The sequence below is a fragment of the Montipora capricornis genome, chromosome 6, assembly GCF_036669925.1.
Source record: "Montipora capricornis isolate CH-2021 chromosome 6, ASM3666992v2, whole genome shotgun sequence".
NCBI classification, from domain to species: Eukaryota; Metazoa; Cnidaria; class Anthozoa; order Scleractinia; family Acroporidae; genus Montipora; species Montipora capricornis.
This window is the reverse complement of record NC_090888.1, coordinates 35,965,494-35,980,493: the sequence shown is the minus strand read 5'-3', so window position 1 is coordinate 35,980,493 and position 15,000 is coordinate 35,965,494. Positions and strand designations below refer to the sequence as shown.

General features: G+C 39.5%; 1 protein-coding gene and 1 pseudogene across 2 annotated transcripts in view; both read left to right on the top strand.

Moving 5' to 3' along the window:
* The window catches only part of LOC138052018 (integrator complex subunit 11-like), a 151,304-nt gene that overhangs the window by 36,172 nt on the left and 100,132 nt on the right, over positions 1–15,000 (top strand). For both annotated transcript variants that reach the window (XM_068898368.1, XM_068898369.1), the window contains exons 2-3: positions 1,481–1,580; positions 1,667–1,740. In XM_068898368.1, coding sequence (XP_068754469.1) covers positions 1,481–1,580; positions 1,667–1,740 — 174 coding nt within the window. The remainder of the gene's footprint in view (positions 1–1,480; positions 1,581–1,666; positions 1,741–15,000) is intronic.
* LOC138051025 (uncharacterized) lies at positions 4,571–5,637 on the top strand (annotated as a pseudogene).

The window sequence follows — 15,000 nt, the reverse complement described above, 5'->3', positions numbered from 1 at the left end:
CATAAAGAGCTTTTTTTTTTTCCAGAGGGTTTGTAATGTGATCTAAGAAACACTTACATACTTTTCCAATTGATTCAAGGTAACCAAGAAAAATGGAAATTCTATCCGTTGAAATTAATGTAAGATTCCTTGTCATATATTTTCCACTATTATTCCTCCACCGGACGACACATAGCACTGAGAGACACTCCTGAGCAGCACGTTTGACGTGAAGTCAAATACAATGGCCGACTTTTAAAGATTGCGCTGTTTTTAGCTTGAACGCATCTGGCGCTTTTTCAGATGGCATTAATCATACAGTCAGTTGATTGAGATCATTTGTTTGTACTCATACCCATTATTCCTGTTAAGTACAATTTCCCGCGAATTTCGAACCTTCGATAACTAGATTATCAAATAGTTTCATCGTTATTCGTGTAGTTACGAGTTTGTAAATGTTAGCAAAGTCGATATTTTCAGTATCATAATTTTGTCCTGACGTATTTGTAGCCGTCGACGGTGATGAGAGATAGCGAAGATTTCATTTGGTTGTTTAGTTACTGGATTGAACTTGAAAAGTATGTTTCACACACAAAATGTGTGACCAGTTGTAAAATCCTAAGGCATAAAAAAATGTACTGTCATTTTCAAACTACAGATACAAAGCGTATAACTTTATTGAAGTGTTCCTGGTGAAAGACAAATTTAAGCGACATTTGATAAACAGGTGTTGAAAAAAAACGATTCCTGCTGATAAGCGAAGTCAGTTCACGGCTACACACAAAAAAAATAATATAACAGTACGGTTCACAAATTATACTACTGTAGATAAAAATTACACCTGCAACATAAGTTGCGAGTTTCGCTGTGACAGCAAAAATAACTATGTACATGCAATAAATAGTTTCTTGTGTGTGCAATGTAATTCGATATGTTGTTTTGACTATGCATAAATTCAAACTTCGACTATGTTACAAAATGTATACAATATACACTAGTAGTAGTATGGATTCTTTGTTTTTTCTTTGTGTTTAGTTATGCTTTCAATAGCTGGCTATAACCTGCTCAGGCTATTTGCAATATTCATTGTTTCTAGTTTTCAGTATTGCTTTACACTCTGCCTACTTATTAGTAAACTTCTTTACAATGTTTGTGTTTTTGCTGATCATCCATTTCCGGCATCAATTTGAAGCTTTTGTCATGCGTAAAAGTGCAATTTAAAAGTTATAAAAGTTATAATAATGATAATGATAATGATAATGATAATGGTAATAATAATAATAATAATAATAATAATAATAATAATAATAATTGTGAACCGTACTGTTATTATAATAATAATAATAATAATAATTATTATTATTATTATTATTATTATTATTATTATTTATACTACTAGTACAACATGAAATTTGTGCAGTGTTGCTTTAGATTGGTTGAAATGGAACCCTAGAGGGCAATCCAGGAGCTGTCCTATTTTGGTAGGAAGGGTAACTCTCAGCCTTGTTATTTTAGATGTTGGACGCAGCTGTATTCTTGTAACCATTGGTGGCAAGAACATTATGCTTGACTGTGGAATGCACATGGGATACAATGATGAGGTAACTTCATGACAGTCTATTTACGAGGTCTTTTGAGTTGATCGTAATGTTTTGTTTACAGCCTTCCAATAACTTTTTTCTTATAGAGGCGTTTTCCAGATTTCTCATACATTACAAGAGCAGGTCATTTGACACACCATCTGGATTGTGTGATTATAAGGTTTGGTGACAAGTGAATATCCAGGGTTTTTCAGTAATGTATTTGTTAAGAAAGTCGGTGGATACTTTCTAATTATCTGCAAACATCCCAGTTGGAAGTTCTAAAAATGTGGGTTCATGGATTTTAACGAAATTAGTGTCATGCGATTCCTAGTTTGAACATTTGAAATTGTGTAAATCTTCAAGGCAAATGTGTTTTTGTTGCCCATTTGGTGCAAATTTGTATCTGAACAGATTAGCAATGGGATAGGACCGATTCGAGCAACAACTAAGAGTACATGAATTGTATTTACACAAAATGTAGCTCCCATTACCTAATGATAACATGACAACCATGACAACATATCTATGAGGACTTGAAGCGTGTAACTTGACACCAATTATATTTCACAGACTCCGTTTGAAATATATGAGACAACAAATGGTAGGAATTTCCCAGTTAGTGCTTCAAACCACTTTTTAACGCCAACAGAAGGGCGAACCCCCCTAAAGAAACAATACAAGGGGCCTGGGTATACACACAAGGCCCTGGTACCTAGATCTCGCGGACCCATGATACCTCGGTGGCTTTTTTCCTTGTGCTTCAAACCTTTTGGTAAGTTTTTTGCCTTTCTTACAAATTCTAACCGTTTTTCAGGCTAAACTTCTGTGTTTTCACACAGTAGGTTTCTTTCTTGGTGATATTCTTTCGCTTTTCAGGATATTTAAAATCGCTGAACATGTTCCATAGACGACACAAGTCGCGTAAAAGGACTCGCTCCCGGTTGCCATCTTCCCGCCAAAAACTCTGTATCATTGCCTGACATACATCATGAAGGGTCTCTGCCGAAACGGCGCAAGGACGAGAACGATTCCCTTCAGAAGATTCTTCAGTCGATTGAACGTCTTTCCAACCAAATAGACTCGTTAGAGTCCCGAACAAATCAGCCAGAATCTATTGCAAATACTGATGACGATGCTTTGTCGATTATGGCTGGCGAAACGTCAGGCTTGGACATAGGTGAGCCTTTGGCGACCGAAGCATCTTTTAAGACTGCTACTAGGCCCGTTGGGGCACCCGTAGAGCCTATTAAGGCACCCGTAGCGCCTATTAAGGCACCAACAGAGTCTACTAAGACATCTGACGAAGTTGAAGACTCGGTGAAATCTAGTGATGATCATCGGCTGTTCGACCCAGTTGCCAAATCAACCTCCTGGAAACCATCAATCTTCTTCTCCAAGTTTCTGGATGCTAACTTTCGGAGACAATTATCTTACCAGCAATCTCTGGTTATTATGGATGACTGGGCAACTCCTGAAATGGATGCACTCTCTGCTCCAAAACTCGATCAACAATTGTTGAATCAAGTACCATTTAAAGTGAAAACGTTTGTACAAGAAAGGGATAAGAAAATGTTTAACGCCCAGCGTGCTTTCCTAAATGCCACGGGGCCACTATGTGGTCTTCATGATTGTATCGAAAATGATTCAGCTCCAACTTATGAGGAAATTAAAGTAGCTTTGGAACAAGCTCTTTGCCTTTTAGGCTCAGCCAATACTCAGCTGTCTATCCAGAGACGACAGAGAGTCCTTGCCGCCATAAACCGTTCCAGGACAAACCTCGTGGAACTACCTCTTCCTAATGCAAAATCGTGGCTATTTGGAGATGATTTCCCCTATTTAGCCTCAAAACAGGCCGAGTTGTCAAGGGGTCTCACGAAAAATTTGGCGCAAACTACAGGGAAATCCTTTCCTAGCCGTAATAATAGTTTCCAGTCTCAAAGTAAACATAGAGACACCTTTAACAAGTATCAATCCACTAGGTATTCAAACCTTTCTAAATCTCAGTCAAATTACCCAGGGCCTCGTTCAAAAAACGGGCTTTTTCGTCCCCCTCCCCAGAAGGGACGTCAGCCAGACTCTCAGAGTGCATAGTGTCTTGGAGAACTCTAACATCGGACCCACAGATTGTCTCAATTATTTCAGGTTACAAGATAAGCTTCCTCAAAACTCCCTTTCAAAAGTCTCAACCATTTACCCAAGCATCGGGTCAGGAGGCACTCCTAATATCCCAGGAAGTGTACGAGTTATTGCAAAAAGGGGCCATACAAAAGATCCCTTTTACCAGAGACGGTTTTTACAGCCGCCTGTTTCTTGTACCCAAAAAAGGAGGATCTATGCGTCCGGTGATAGACCTAAGTTCTTTGAACAAGTTCATTGTAAACAAGCATTTCCAGATGGAAAACCTCAGTTGCCTAAAGACGTTGCTTTTACCAGGAGATTTTATGACAAATATAGATTTAAAAGATGCTTACTTTTCTGTGCCCGTGCACAAGACTTCCCGAAAGTTAATTCGCTTCATTTGCAAGGGAGCTTGTTACCAGTTCAAAGCTCTTCCATTTGGCTTGTGTTCAGCCTCCAGAATTTTTACGAAAGCTCTAAAACCTGTTGCTGCATTCCTGAGAAGGAAGGCCATTCGAGTCCTTACATACCTGGACGACTTTCTTCTTTTGGCTGCAACAGTCGAGGAAGCTGTGAAAAATACTCAACTGGTAGTGAGTCTCCTTCAGTCCCTTGGTTTTACAATAAACCTCAAGAAAACATTACTGATTCCAACACAAGCGCTAACTTTCCTGGGTTTCCAAATAGACTCAACGTGCATGATGCTATCTCTCCTGGCAGAAAAAACCGACAAAATTCTAGACTGTTGTCGCCGTCTGCTCGTTTCTCAAAGTATCACATTGCAAAACCTAGCAAGTTTAATAGGTCTGTTAGAGTCCTCGAGACCAGCCATTTGGCGAGCTCCACTTCACTTTCGTCACTTGCAATCAGACCTGATAAGGGGCCTACAAATGAACCAGGAGTCTTACGACGCCTTGATTGCCCTGTCACCGAGTGCCAGAGTAGAACTTGCTTGGTGGTTGAAACACACCCTCAATGCAAACGGCAGTCCTGTACACCTTCCTCCGCCGGATATGTTCATCACAACCGACGCCTCCAAGGAAGTTTGGGGTGCAGTGCATCATTCCTTTCAGACCAATGGCAGATGGTCCCCAAAAGAGTCTCCCCAACACATCAATTATCTAGAGCTAAAGACGTCCTTTTGGCCTTGAAAACCTTTCTCAAAGACAAGTCTCACGTATCCGTATCTCTGCAACTAGACAACACTACCGCCATCGCTTACATCAACAACAAAGCAGGTACATGTTCCCCCCAACTTATGACTCTGGCATTAGAGATGTGGGATTGGTGTCAGGAAAGAGACATCCTTGTGATAGCTTCTCACAGGAAGAGACAACGTCTCAGCGGACAAGGAATCCAGAGAATTCACGGACATGAGCGAGTGGAAGTTGGACCCAATAATTATTCAGCCTTTTCTGCTGAATTGCCAGACCAATCTATTTGCGAGTCGTCTAACCAGTCAACTCGCGGCTTACATCAGTTGGAGACCTGACCCGGGAGCCATCCACACCGACGCCTTCACGATCAACTGGGCTACTCTACGGGGCTATGCCTTCCCCCCCCCCCCCCTCCCTTCAATCTGATATCGAAAACTCTGGCAAAGGTAACAATCAACCAAACGGAGCTAATTCTCATTGCTCCAGTTTGGCAAGCCCAGCCCTGGTGGCCGGTTCTGCTGAGACTTCTAATATCTCAGCCAGTGTTGCTCCTGAACAGTCCAACCCTGTTAACGGACCTGACCGACCTGAACCACGTTCATCCAATGTATCCTCGTCTTCACTTGGCCGTGTTTCACATCTCTACCAATGTTTCCAAGCTGAGGGCATTCCAACAAACATTGCCGACCTACTCATTGCAGCAACTTGTACCTCCACACACAAAACCTACGAGTCTAGTTGGAACCATTGGTGCCGCTGGTGTTCTGGATGGCAAATTGATCCTCTTTCGTCATCTATAAGTGACATTCTAATTTTCTTAACAGAAGTCTTTAACGAAGGCTTAGCGTACCGATCACTTAACGTCCTTCGTTTTGCTATTTCGTCAACTCATCCAAAGATAGACGGTTTCTCAGTGGGTCAGCATCCTTACGTTACTAGGCTCCTTAAAGGAGCTCTCAATAAACGCCCTCCAAAACCCAGGTATTCCCATACCTGGAATGTTGACGTTATGATTAAATACATGATTTCTTTGGGGAAGAACAGCACCTTATCACTTAAAACTATCTCAATGAAGTTAGTCACCCTGTTTGCATTAACCTGTCCTGAGAGGATTTCTGCCTTGGCTTCCCTGGATCTTAGACATTGCAGCGTCCTTCCAGAAGGGGTGTCTTTCAAAGTCACTGTCCCCAGAAAATCTGGCAGTGCGGAACGGAGTCTGTGAAATATAATGAGAATTATACTTGGGCCGCGAAGCAGCCTGAAGTTATAATTCAAATCATATGAACAGATGAAGTGAGAAATATATGAGCTTCCCACCATTCTTCCCTCCCTTTTATGGGGTATTTCCTTTGCCTGTCTATTGCATGGCGTCAAAAAGCCACCGAGGCATCATGGGTCCGCAAGATCTAGGTACCAGGGCCTTGTGTGTATACCCAGGCCCCTTGTATTGTTTCTTTAGGGGGGTTCGCCCTTCTGTTGGCGTTAAAAAGTGGTTTGAAGCACTAACTGGGAAATTCCTACCATTTGTTGTTAGGGTTAGGGTTAGGGTTGGTATATAAATTTTCCTTGACTAAGTATATTTTTATTATTCCAAATAACCTCGTTCATTATATCACCATAAGTCAAATCATTTTTTTTAACGAGACAGGACCACACATCAAGACATTCCCTATAAAACACCGGGAGAAAAAGGGGTATTAAACTGACATTTCAGAATAAACTTACCACCCACATTACCTAAGTAGTAATCCAGTGCAATTTTCAAGGACTAACATACTTCTTTAAGCACGTAATTCTCTGGGCTTTAATCCATCTTGTTCAATATCAGTGATTAATGCAGAACGCTTAGCTTTATCCTTGCCATTCCAACTATTTAACTCTTTATTTAAATCATGAATAAGATCATTAGAAACATGAATAAAAGCTGCTTTTGACATAAACTTTGGAATGGCAAGAGATTTAACTATTTGAATTATTTCCTAGAAACGTTAGTCCTCGTCATTTCAACATTTGTAATGTTTTCTTAACGGCTTTTAAAACTCCCTCAAAATTATCTTTTTTTCTCAATGCCTAGTTGTAACTGAAATATGCACCTGTAGGATTTTTACGGATGTTTTAATTCCGTGAGGAAATGGTTCTGGTTTCTTTAAACTTAAACAAAATAATTCAGTCTTTTCTGAATTGACCTTGAGACCAGAAATAGCACTAAAATTTTGTAACCTTCCTATTAAGTTCTCATAAGAAGGCTTATCTTTTACAAAACAAGACAAATCATCAGCAAATAAAGCAAGTTGAACATCTTCCTTTCCAATTTTTATCCCTTGAATATTTTTATTTTTCCTGATGCTGCACGCAAGAACTCAGAATGAATTATAGCACAAACAGAGGGTCACCTTGCACTATCCCTGTTTCGATTGTAAAATAATTTGAAGTAACGCCATTATTCATCACACAACTGGAAGCTCTTCATATGCTGCCCGATTTAGGTTCCCTTTTCCTTTTTTTTTTTCTTTAGTACGTCTAATTACCGTACTAATGTTTTAAAATACTCAGATAACAAGAACACTGCCGTACAAGAACTCTGCCGTATTTAAAATACTTAGATAACAAGAATACTGCCATACGAGGCGTTAGATAACAAGAACACTGCCGTACGTGGCATACTAACGTACTAGGGATACTAAGGATACTTTAAAATACTCAGATAACAAGAACACTGCCGTACAAGAACTCTGCCGTATTTAAAATACTTAGATAACAAGAACACTGCCGTACGAGGCGTACTAACGTACTAAGGATACATTAAAATACTCAGATAACAAGAACTCTGCCGTATTTAAAATACTTAGATAACAAGAACACTGCCGTACGAGGCGTACTAAGGTACTAAGGATACATTAAAATACTTAGATAACAAGAACTCTACAGTACTAAGCGTACTAATGTACTAAGGATACATTACAACACTTTGATAACAAGAACACTGCCGTACGAGGCCAAGGCGCACTAACGTACAAAGGATACATTGCAATACGTGGATAACCAAAGCATTGCATTGCATGCCATACTACGCGCAGTAATGTAATTAGCCACAACACGTGAAGATACACGGCCGTCGTATTATCGTTTCAGGAAAGTACTTCTAAGCGTAATACATGAAGGAAATAAAATTGCCATTTGTCTTGCATCGTTTTGATATGTCAACGACTCTTGGATTGATTATTTATTTTCGCGTAACAGTGTAAATAATAAACTCGAGATTTCACTAATTTTAGAGGGAATAAGAGGCAGGTAACATGAATCGTGAAAAGCACCCTCTCGCGTCGGTGTACTGGAACAACCCCACCCAGTCTAGTTTTTTGGGAAAGTCATTTAGTTTTGGTAGCCGTTTCGCGCGCGTGATTTTTACGTGATTTGTTAGCCAATGAGATGGCACGAGGCTTGCTCAGAAAGTATTTTGCAAGTTGTGCACGGTTGTTGAACCCGTTTTTAAGCCGAGTGTTTAGTTTGTCTTGGAGCCTTCCTAGCCTGCTAGAGTCCCTGAGAACATATTTTCCGGAGATCATGAGTTGCAGAAAAAATTAAAATGGAAGAGGGACAGCAGAATGGAATTGAAGGAAGAAGAGTTGGAAAGATTTCAGGACCCAGCAATTTTGATACACTAAGAAGGCAAATCTTTCACGCCAGAGATTAATTCAAGGAGAATGAAACCGCCGTGCTTTCTTTGCAGAGTTTAGTTACCGAACACAGGTTTTGGTTTTGCAAGAAGTTCTACAAGAGTGTTCACGATCGTTGGCAAATCACAAAGGAGAAAAGGCTGTGTTTCCATTGTCTTGGCTACGATTACCAGAGGAAAGACTGTAGAAAATTCCAGATCTGTGCAATTAATAGATGTTCTCATGTGCATCGCCGTTAACTTCATGGATCAGAAGTTGGTGAAAACGATCATCGCAATTGCCTACGTTCGCCGCAAGAGAAGTAGGAACTGACTCAGTCGCTCCAAGGGAGGGTGTACCGAGCCAAGCCGTGACAATAACCTGCAATTCCGAAACGTTGACTGCAATTTATTCGCTGTGAACTGTTACAATATGGAACAAAGCCAATGGGAAAAGTTGCTATATTACCGAGATGATGCGTCAAATGAATCGTTCTTAAAAGAGAAAGTTACCGGAATCTTATGAATGAAAGAGCCATGGTAGATTTGCGGAGGAGGTCAATGTCAAAACTGACTCAAAACGGGTGGGTAAAAGACCAAAGACCCAACAACAAAGATCTCTTCAAAATCGTTTCAAAATCGATCAAAAGTAGTTCGAATATGATTCTCGACCGAAGCAGAAACAAGAAACATGCAGGAATCCGCTTAATCGTGATGATGGCATGCATTTGCCGCACGAATTTCTAAATCTTGACCTGAGGGACAGAATTCAATAATAATAGACTCAAATTTGGCATACTATAAGAAACGTGTTTTTTGCGAATTATTTTTTCACTTTCCCCTGATGAAGGTTGAAGGTTCAACCGAAACGTTGGGACTTTTAAAACATTGTACATATTCTTATACAATTTCAACCAGAGTAACGTTCTTATTTCTTAATAAGAAACATCAAGATTTGCAGTTATCAACCAATATTACTAGGATCTTCGTTTTATAGAAAACCCCACCAAAAGTGAAACACGGAGACCCCTTCAAAACAGTCTTGAAATCGCTTGAAATCGCTAGAAAGTAGCTTGAACATAATTCTTGGCCGATGCGGCAACAATGAACAAGATTGATTCGAATTCAATGAAGAGTTGAAGAATTTGCAGTCTCTTGTGTTTCAAGCACTTGGGGAACAATTGCAAGAATAAATTGAGAGAATTGGGTATAAAACTAAAGATGATCAGGATCAGAAAAAACTTTTGGCAAAGAAATTTAGAATTGTTACGAAAAGGAGGCATCTTTAATGCCACAGATAACAAAGACCTGCACAAACGATTGAAATACCCAAGAAATGAACTCAAAGAACAGGAAAGACTGACCCTTGGCAGAGTCCTCCAGCTCTAAGTATGGGTCCTACTTAAACGACAATGGAAATAAGATAAGAGACACATGGTAGATGACAACATAACAACGTGAGCGAAGACTGCTATGAAGTTAAGGATCATAGATGTTGCTGGGGTTCTTTCCGAGCACTATGGTTACTCCGCATACAAGTCCATCGCCCAAAATGCGAGGTACTCAAAGCGACAGAAAAGATTGTTGTACCTAGAAAAGGCAGCAGAAAAGGTGACTATGCCCTTTACCTGCCTTGCTACATGTACAATACATATAGAACTGACCTGGAGTTTGGACATTGACACATTCTTGAATTCCTTTACTTGATGTACTTTTGTTGCAGAGGAGTACCCAAGAAAGTGATAAGTAGACTGAAAAACAGCCGTATTTTTGCGTTGGTCAAAAAATCACGTACTCGTCAAATGAAAGGACTAGATTGAGGGTGAAAATGACAGTTGAAAAAAGATAAACCGGGTAGACTGAGATCAGCCTCAGAAGACGACAGCAGATGTTTGGAGTGAAGAGCACCTTCAAATCACCAGCTGCCTCACATTTTGGAGGAGCTCAGGAGGTCATTATACACGAAGTAATGGCGAGAGCAGCTAAGAAAGTCATCCACGTCATTGTAGGAATTGGAGACAACCGCTGAGGAGTTGCTCACTGTTTCACTGGAGCAGAGTCGCTACTAAATCTCGTCCATTAATCTGATTGATCCCATCAGACCTGGGATGTACGAGACGGTGATCTATTGCCTCCAAACAGTTTCCTGTCCGGCCAAATGGAAGGGCAGTTAACGAAACATCCAAGACATCATTTCACGCGTAATGTAATGCAATGTGATGTAAGACTTTAATTATACACATGCATGGAGAATCATCAGTTAAGCTAAAAGTAAAAAAAACTGCAACTTGTTACAACTGTTTTACATGATTGCCATGTGAGAATCCGATATGTCAGATGCCTTCTTGATCAGTTGTTTAAACTGCCCAACAGAACAAGCATTTTTAAGTCCTTGGGCAAATTATTCCATCAACAAGCTCCGCTATAACAAAAGCTACATCTCAGGTAATTGGGCAGAGAAAGTTTGCCCTCAAAATTTCTCAAATTATAACCAGTGTGACGCTGAGTAAAGAGACATTGTAGATATTTCGGGGCAATGTCGTTCATTGATTGGTACATAATTAAAGCTTTCTTTTTGCGACGATGAGACAACTTCTCCCAATTAAGCATAGACAAAAGGTGAATTTGTAAATACTCTGGCTGCACGATTCTGAAATTTTTGTAACTTATCACTCAGTTAGCCACTCAGAGTATTCGACGGAATAAAAGTTGCATACCTTTTAAAGCACCCATAGCTGAAGAGACTTTCTGCACAACTCGTGGATGTGTTTTGACCAAGAAAACTGAGCATCAATGGTGAGACCCAAGGATTTAGGGGAGGGGGCTCAAAAAATGTATTTCTGCCCTTAACAGTGACCTACTGAAGTGGACAATAGAATACTTAAAACTGTTGTTGCTTAATTTATGCAATCCTGCATGGGGCCGTGTTTTGATCGCATTTCACGCACTTGATATTTTTAACCTGTTGCCGGTGCTAATGAATGGCGTAAGCTTGTTCAGCAAGAGTTTGCCTTTTTGCCAGTTGTGTGAAAAGATTCTTGTGACGACGCCGATTCAGGTTTTCTAACCTGTTTTCAAGCCAAATGTTCAGTTTTTTATGAGCCTTAATGACCTGCTGAAGTTGCCGAGGACTTTTTACCACTGTCGAATGGTTGTCGTGACCATCAGTAACCTGTGATAAGATCACAGGTTAGGCCATCAGGGGATGAACTGGATCTTTTAGTACCGCAGTGCTCTTGATATCATGGGATTTTAAAGTAATTCTTGGTAAACTATCACGTGGAAGAAAGGTATGTTCGAGTTAACTATGGCCCATTTAGCATCATGGCAGCCAAAAAACTGATTTAACGGTTAAAAACGGCATTTTTCTGGCAACCATTTAGTAATTAAAGGGTTAATAATATAACTTTGTAGACTACCATAAGCAGCAGAATAGATACAAACCTCGTTCCCAAGCAATGAGGTCGAATTCAGATGTAGGCAATTAAATGATAGTTGTTTAATACAGACCCCAGCCCCTTTGCAAAAAAAAAAAATAAATAATAACAAAGAAAATACGGAAACAGACAGGGCGAATTTGACAGTAACGTGAAAAAAGTGAAAATTGCCCTGCAAACTAAGTGAAAATAGCGTTTTATTGTCACCTTCCTGGTGCCTTCAACGCATGAGATCAAGTTAAGAAACAGGCAGGCGAATGATGGCCCAGGTTTTTCAGATGACGTCGCTTGATCAAATGATGTAAGGAATAACATTGTTATCACACACCAAGATATAAAACAGGGATACAAACAGGTCCAAGTCAAACTGAAACTCGAACTCGAATCAAATTTGAGGATTCAGGATTCATTCCTGTTAGTACACCTAGTACGACAGTGTTGTAATGTATCCTTAGTACGTTAGTACGCCTCGTACGGTTGTGTTCTTGTTATCTAAGTGTTTTAATGTATCCTTAGTACGTTAGTACGCCTAGTACGGCAGTGTTCTTGTTATCTAAGTGTTTTAATGTATCCTTAGTACGTTAGTACGCCTAGTACGGCAGTGTTCTTGTTATCTAAGTGTTGTAATGCGTCCTTAGTACGTTTGTATGCCTAGTACGACAGTGTTCTTGTTATTTGAGTATTTTAATGTATCCTTAGTACGTTAGTATGCCTAGTACGGCAGTGTTCTTGTTATCTGAGTATTTTAATATATCCTTAGTACGTTAGTACGCCTAGTACGGCAGTGTTCTTGTTATCTAAGTGTTGCAATGCATCCTTAGTACGTTAGTACGCCTAGTACGGCAGTGTTCTTGTTATCTAAGTGTTGCAATGCATCCGTAGTACGTTAGTACGCCTAGTTCGGCAGTGTTCTTGTTATCTGAGTATTTTAATGTATCCTTAGTACGTTAGTACGCCTAGTACGGCAGTGTTCTTGTTATCTAAGTCTTGTAATGTATCCTTAGTACGGCAGTGTTCTTGTTATCTAAGTGTTGTAATGTATCCTTAGTATGTTAGTACGCCTAGTGCGGCAGTGGTCTTGTCGTCTAAGTGTTGTAATGTATCCTTAGTACGTTAGTACGCCTCGCCTCGTACGGCAGTGTTCTTGTTATCTAAGTAGTTTAATGTATCCTTAGTCAGCTTAGTATGTTAGTGCACCTATAACAGTTATTCTTCAACTTTCTCTAACCCCCCACTCTAACGATACCAACTGAATGCGCCCCAAGTACCTGATTCAGCTCTATTTTAAAGACCATTGGAAATCTTAGTACCTTAGGTACGACGTACTAAGAAGGAATTTAAAAAAATGAGTCATATTCTAGGCATGGCATAAAGCTCTTGAATAGAACGTGCGTATCCATTTAACAAAAGATGGGCCAAAATTAAATTCTTGAAGAACTTTGAATAAAAACCTATGATTTAATGAATCAAAAGCTTTTTCAAAGGCTATTGTAATCAGGATTCCTGCAGTATATAAAATCAATCTTCCCTGCACATAGGCATTTTGATTACAATGGTTCAAGTCTGGTATGATTGGTTCCAAACGCTTAGCCAGTGCTTTGGATGCGATTTTTGTGTCAACATTGATAAGTGATATTGGTCTCCAGTTCTTAATGAATCGTTTGTCCCTACCTTTTTTTCCCAGCAAAGTGATAACTGCTTGCTTCTGGGAATTTGATAGTTCTCCGTGCTCATGTGCATAATTAATTGAGGCAACCAAATGCTTCCCAAGTATTTACCAGAATGCTAAATAGAACTCTGCATTAAGACTGTCATTGCTAGGTGTTTTGTTTTTTTGAAAAGATTTCAAGGTGTTATAACATTTGCATATAGTGAATTTTTCCTCAAATTTAAGTCTTTGTTCATCGGAAAGTTTAGGCATTGATATTTCTGTTAAAAAGGAATCTGTATAGCTTTCACTGTAAGACTTGGAATTTATTTCCTGGTATACAGGTTTGAAAAAAATCTAGAAAGTTCATCTAAAATTTCTTTTGGCTTTGTTGATGGCACTTTCCCTTCCTCTTGAATTTTATAAAATATTTGTTGCTTTTTTCCCCTTCTTCATACCATTTAGATATCAAGCGAACTATTGCTCCTTTAGTGATGTACTCATACATCAAGTCATGTTCCGTTTTGAAAATCTCTAATTACTGGGTTGCCAAACCCAGTTGGAATCTGCATTTCATTTCGGGGTTTTTTAATGTCTTGCCTGTTACTCCCCTGGTAAGTGGTGTCTTTGTGCATAGAGTGTTGTGTGCGAGATTTTCTTAGGTTTGACTGGGTTGGGGTAATGCGTAGATTTCTGTGGTGCACCCAGGAGAACATTTAATTAACCTGCAATGGCGTGGAAAGTCATTGTAACACGAATTTTAGTGCATCTTCAAACAAAATATTATGCCCTTTTTGAGCTCAAGAATGGAACGACAATTGGGTAAACAAGACAGGGGTAAAAAATAAATATCTGGAATATTCAAAGCGACAAGTAATGGACTTCAACAGCAATCTTTCGCCTGTCGAGCCGAAATCAAATTGAGCTGTATTTCTAATATTTTGGCAAGTGTGCTGTTACGTAGAACACTGAAACTGAATGGAAAATTATCTGGTAACTTATGGGTTCAACAAAGATAGAGAAGGAATCAAACACCTTAAGTGGATCTGTGATCTCTGTTGTCTGGCTATTTGTACTTGTTTGTACTCAACTCTGCTTAGTCCTAAGAATTGGAAATTTCGTTAATTCTTGTTAACCTTCAATGGCGTTGAAAGTCATTGTAACCAAAATATACCCTCCTGGAGCTCAAGAATGGAGCTCAAGAATGAAACGTCAATTGGATGAACTGGCGGAGAAAAATAAATATTTGGAATCTTTAAAGTGATGAGTAATGGTCTTCGACAACAATTTCATTTTTCGCCGTTGGAATATCGAGTGAGCTTTGTTTCTAATATTTGACTAACTTGGTATTATATGAAATCAAATGGCAATTTTTTTATGGATTTAACAAACATTGAAGGAATCAAGTGCCTTGAATGCATCA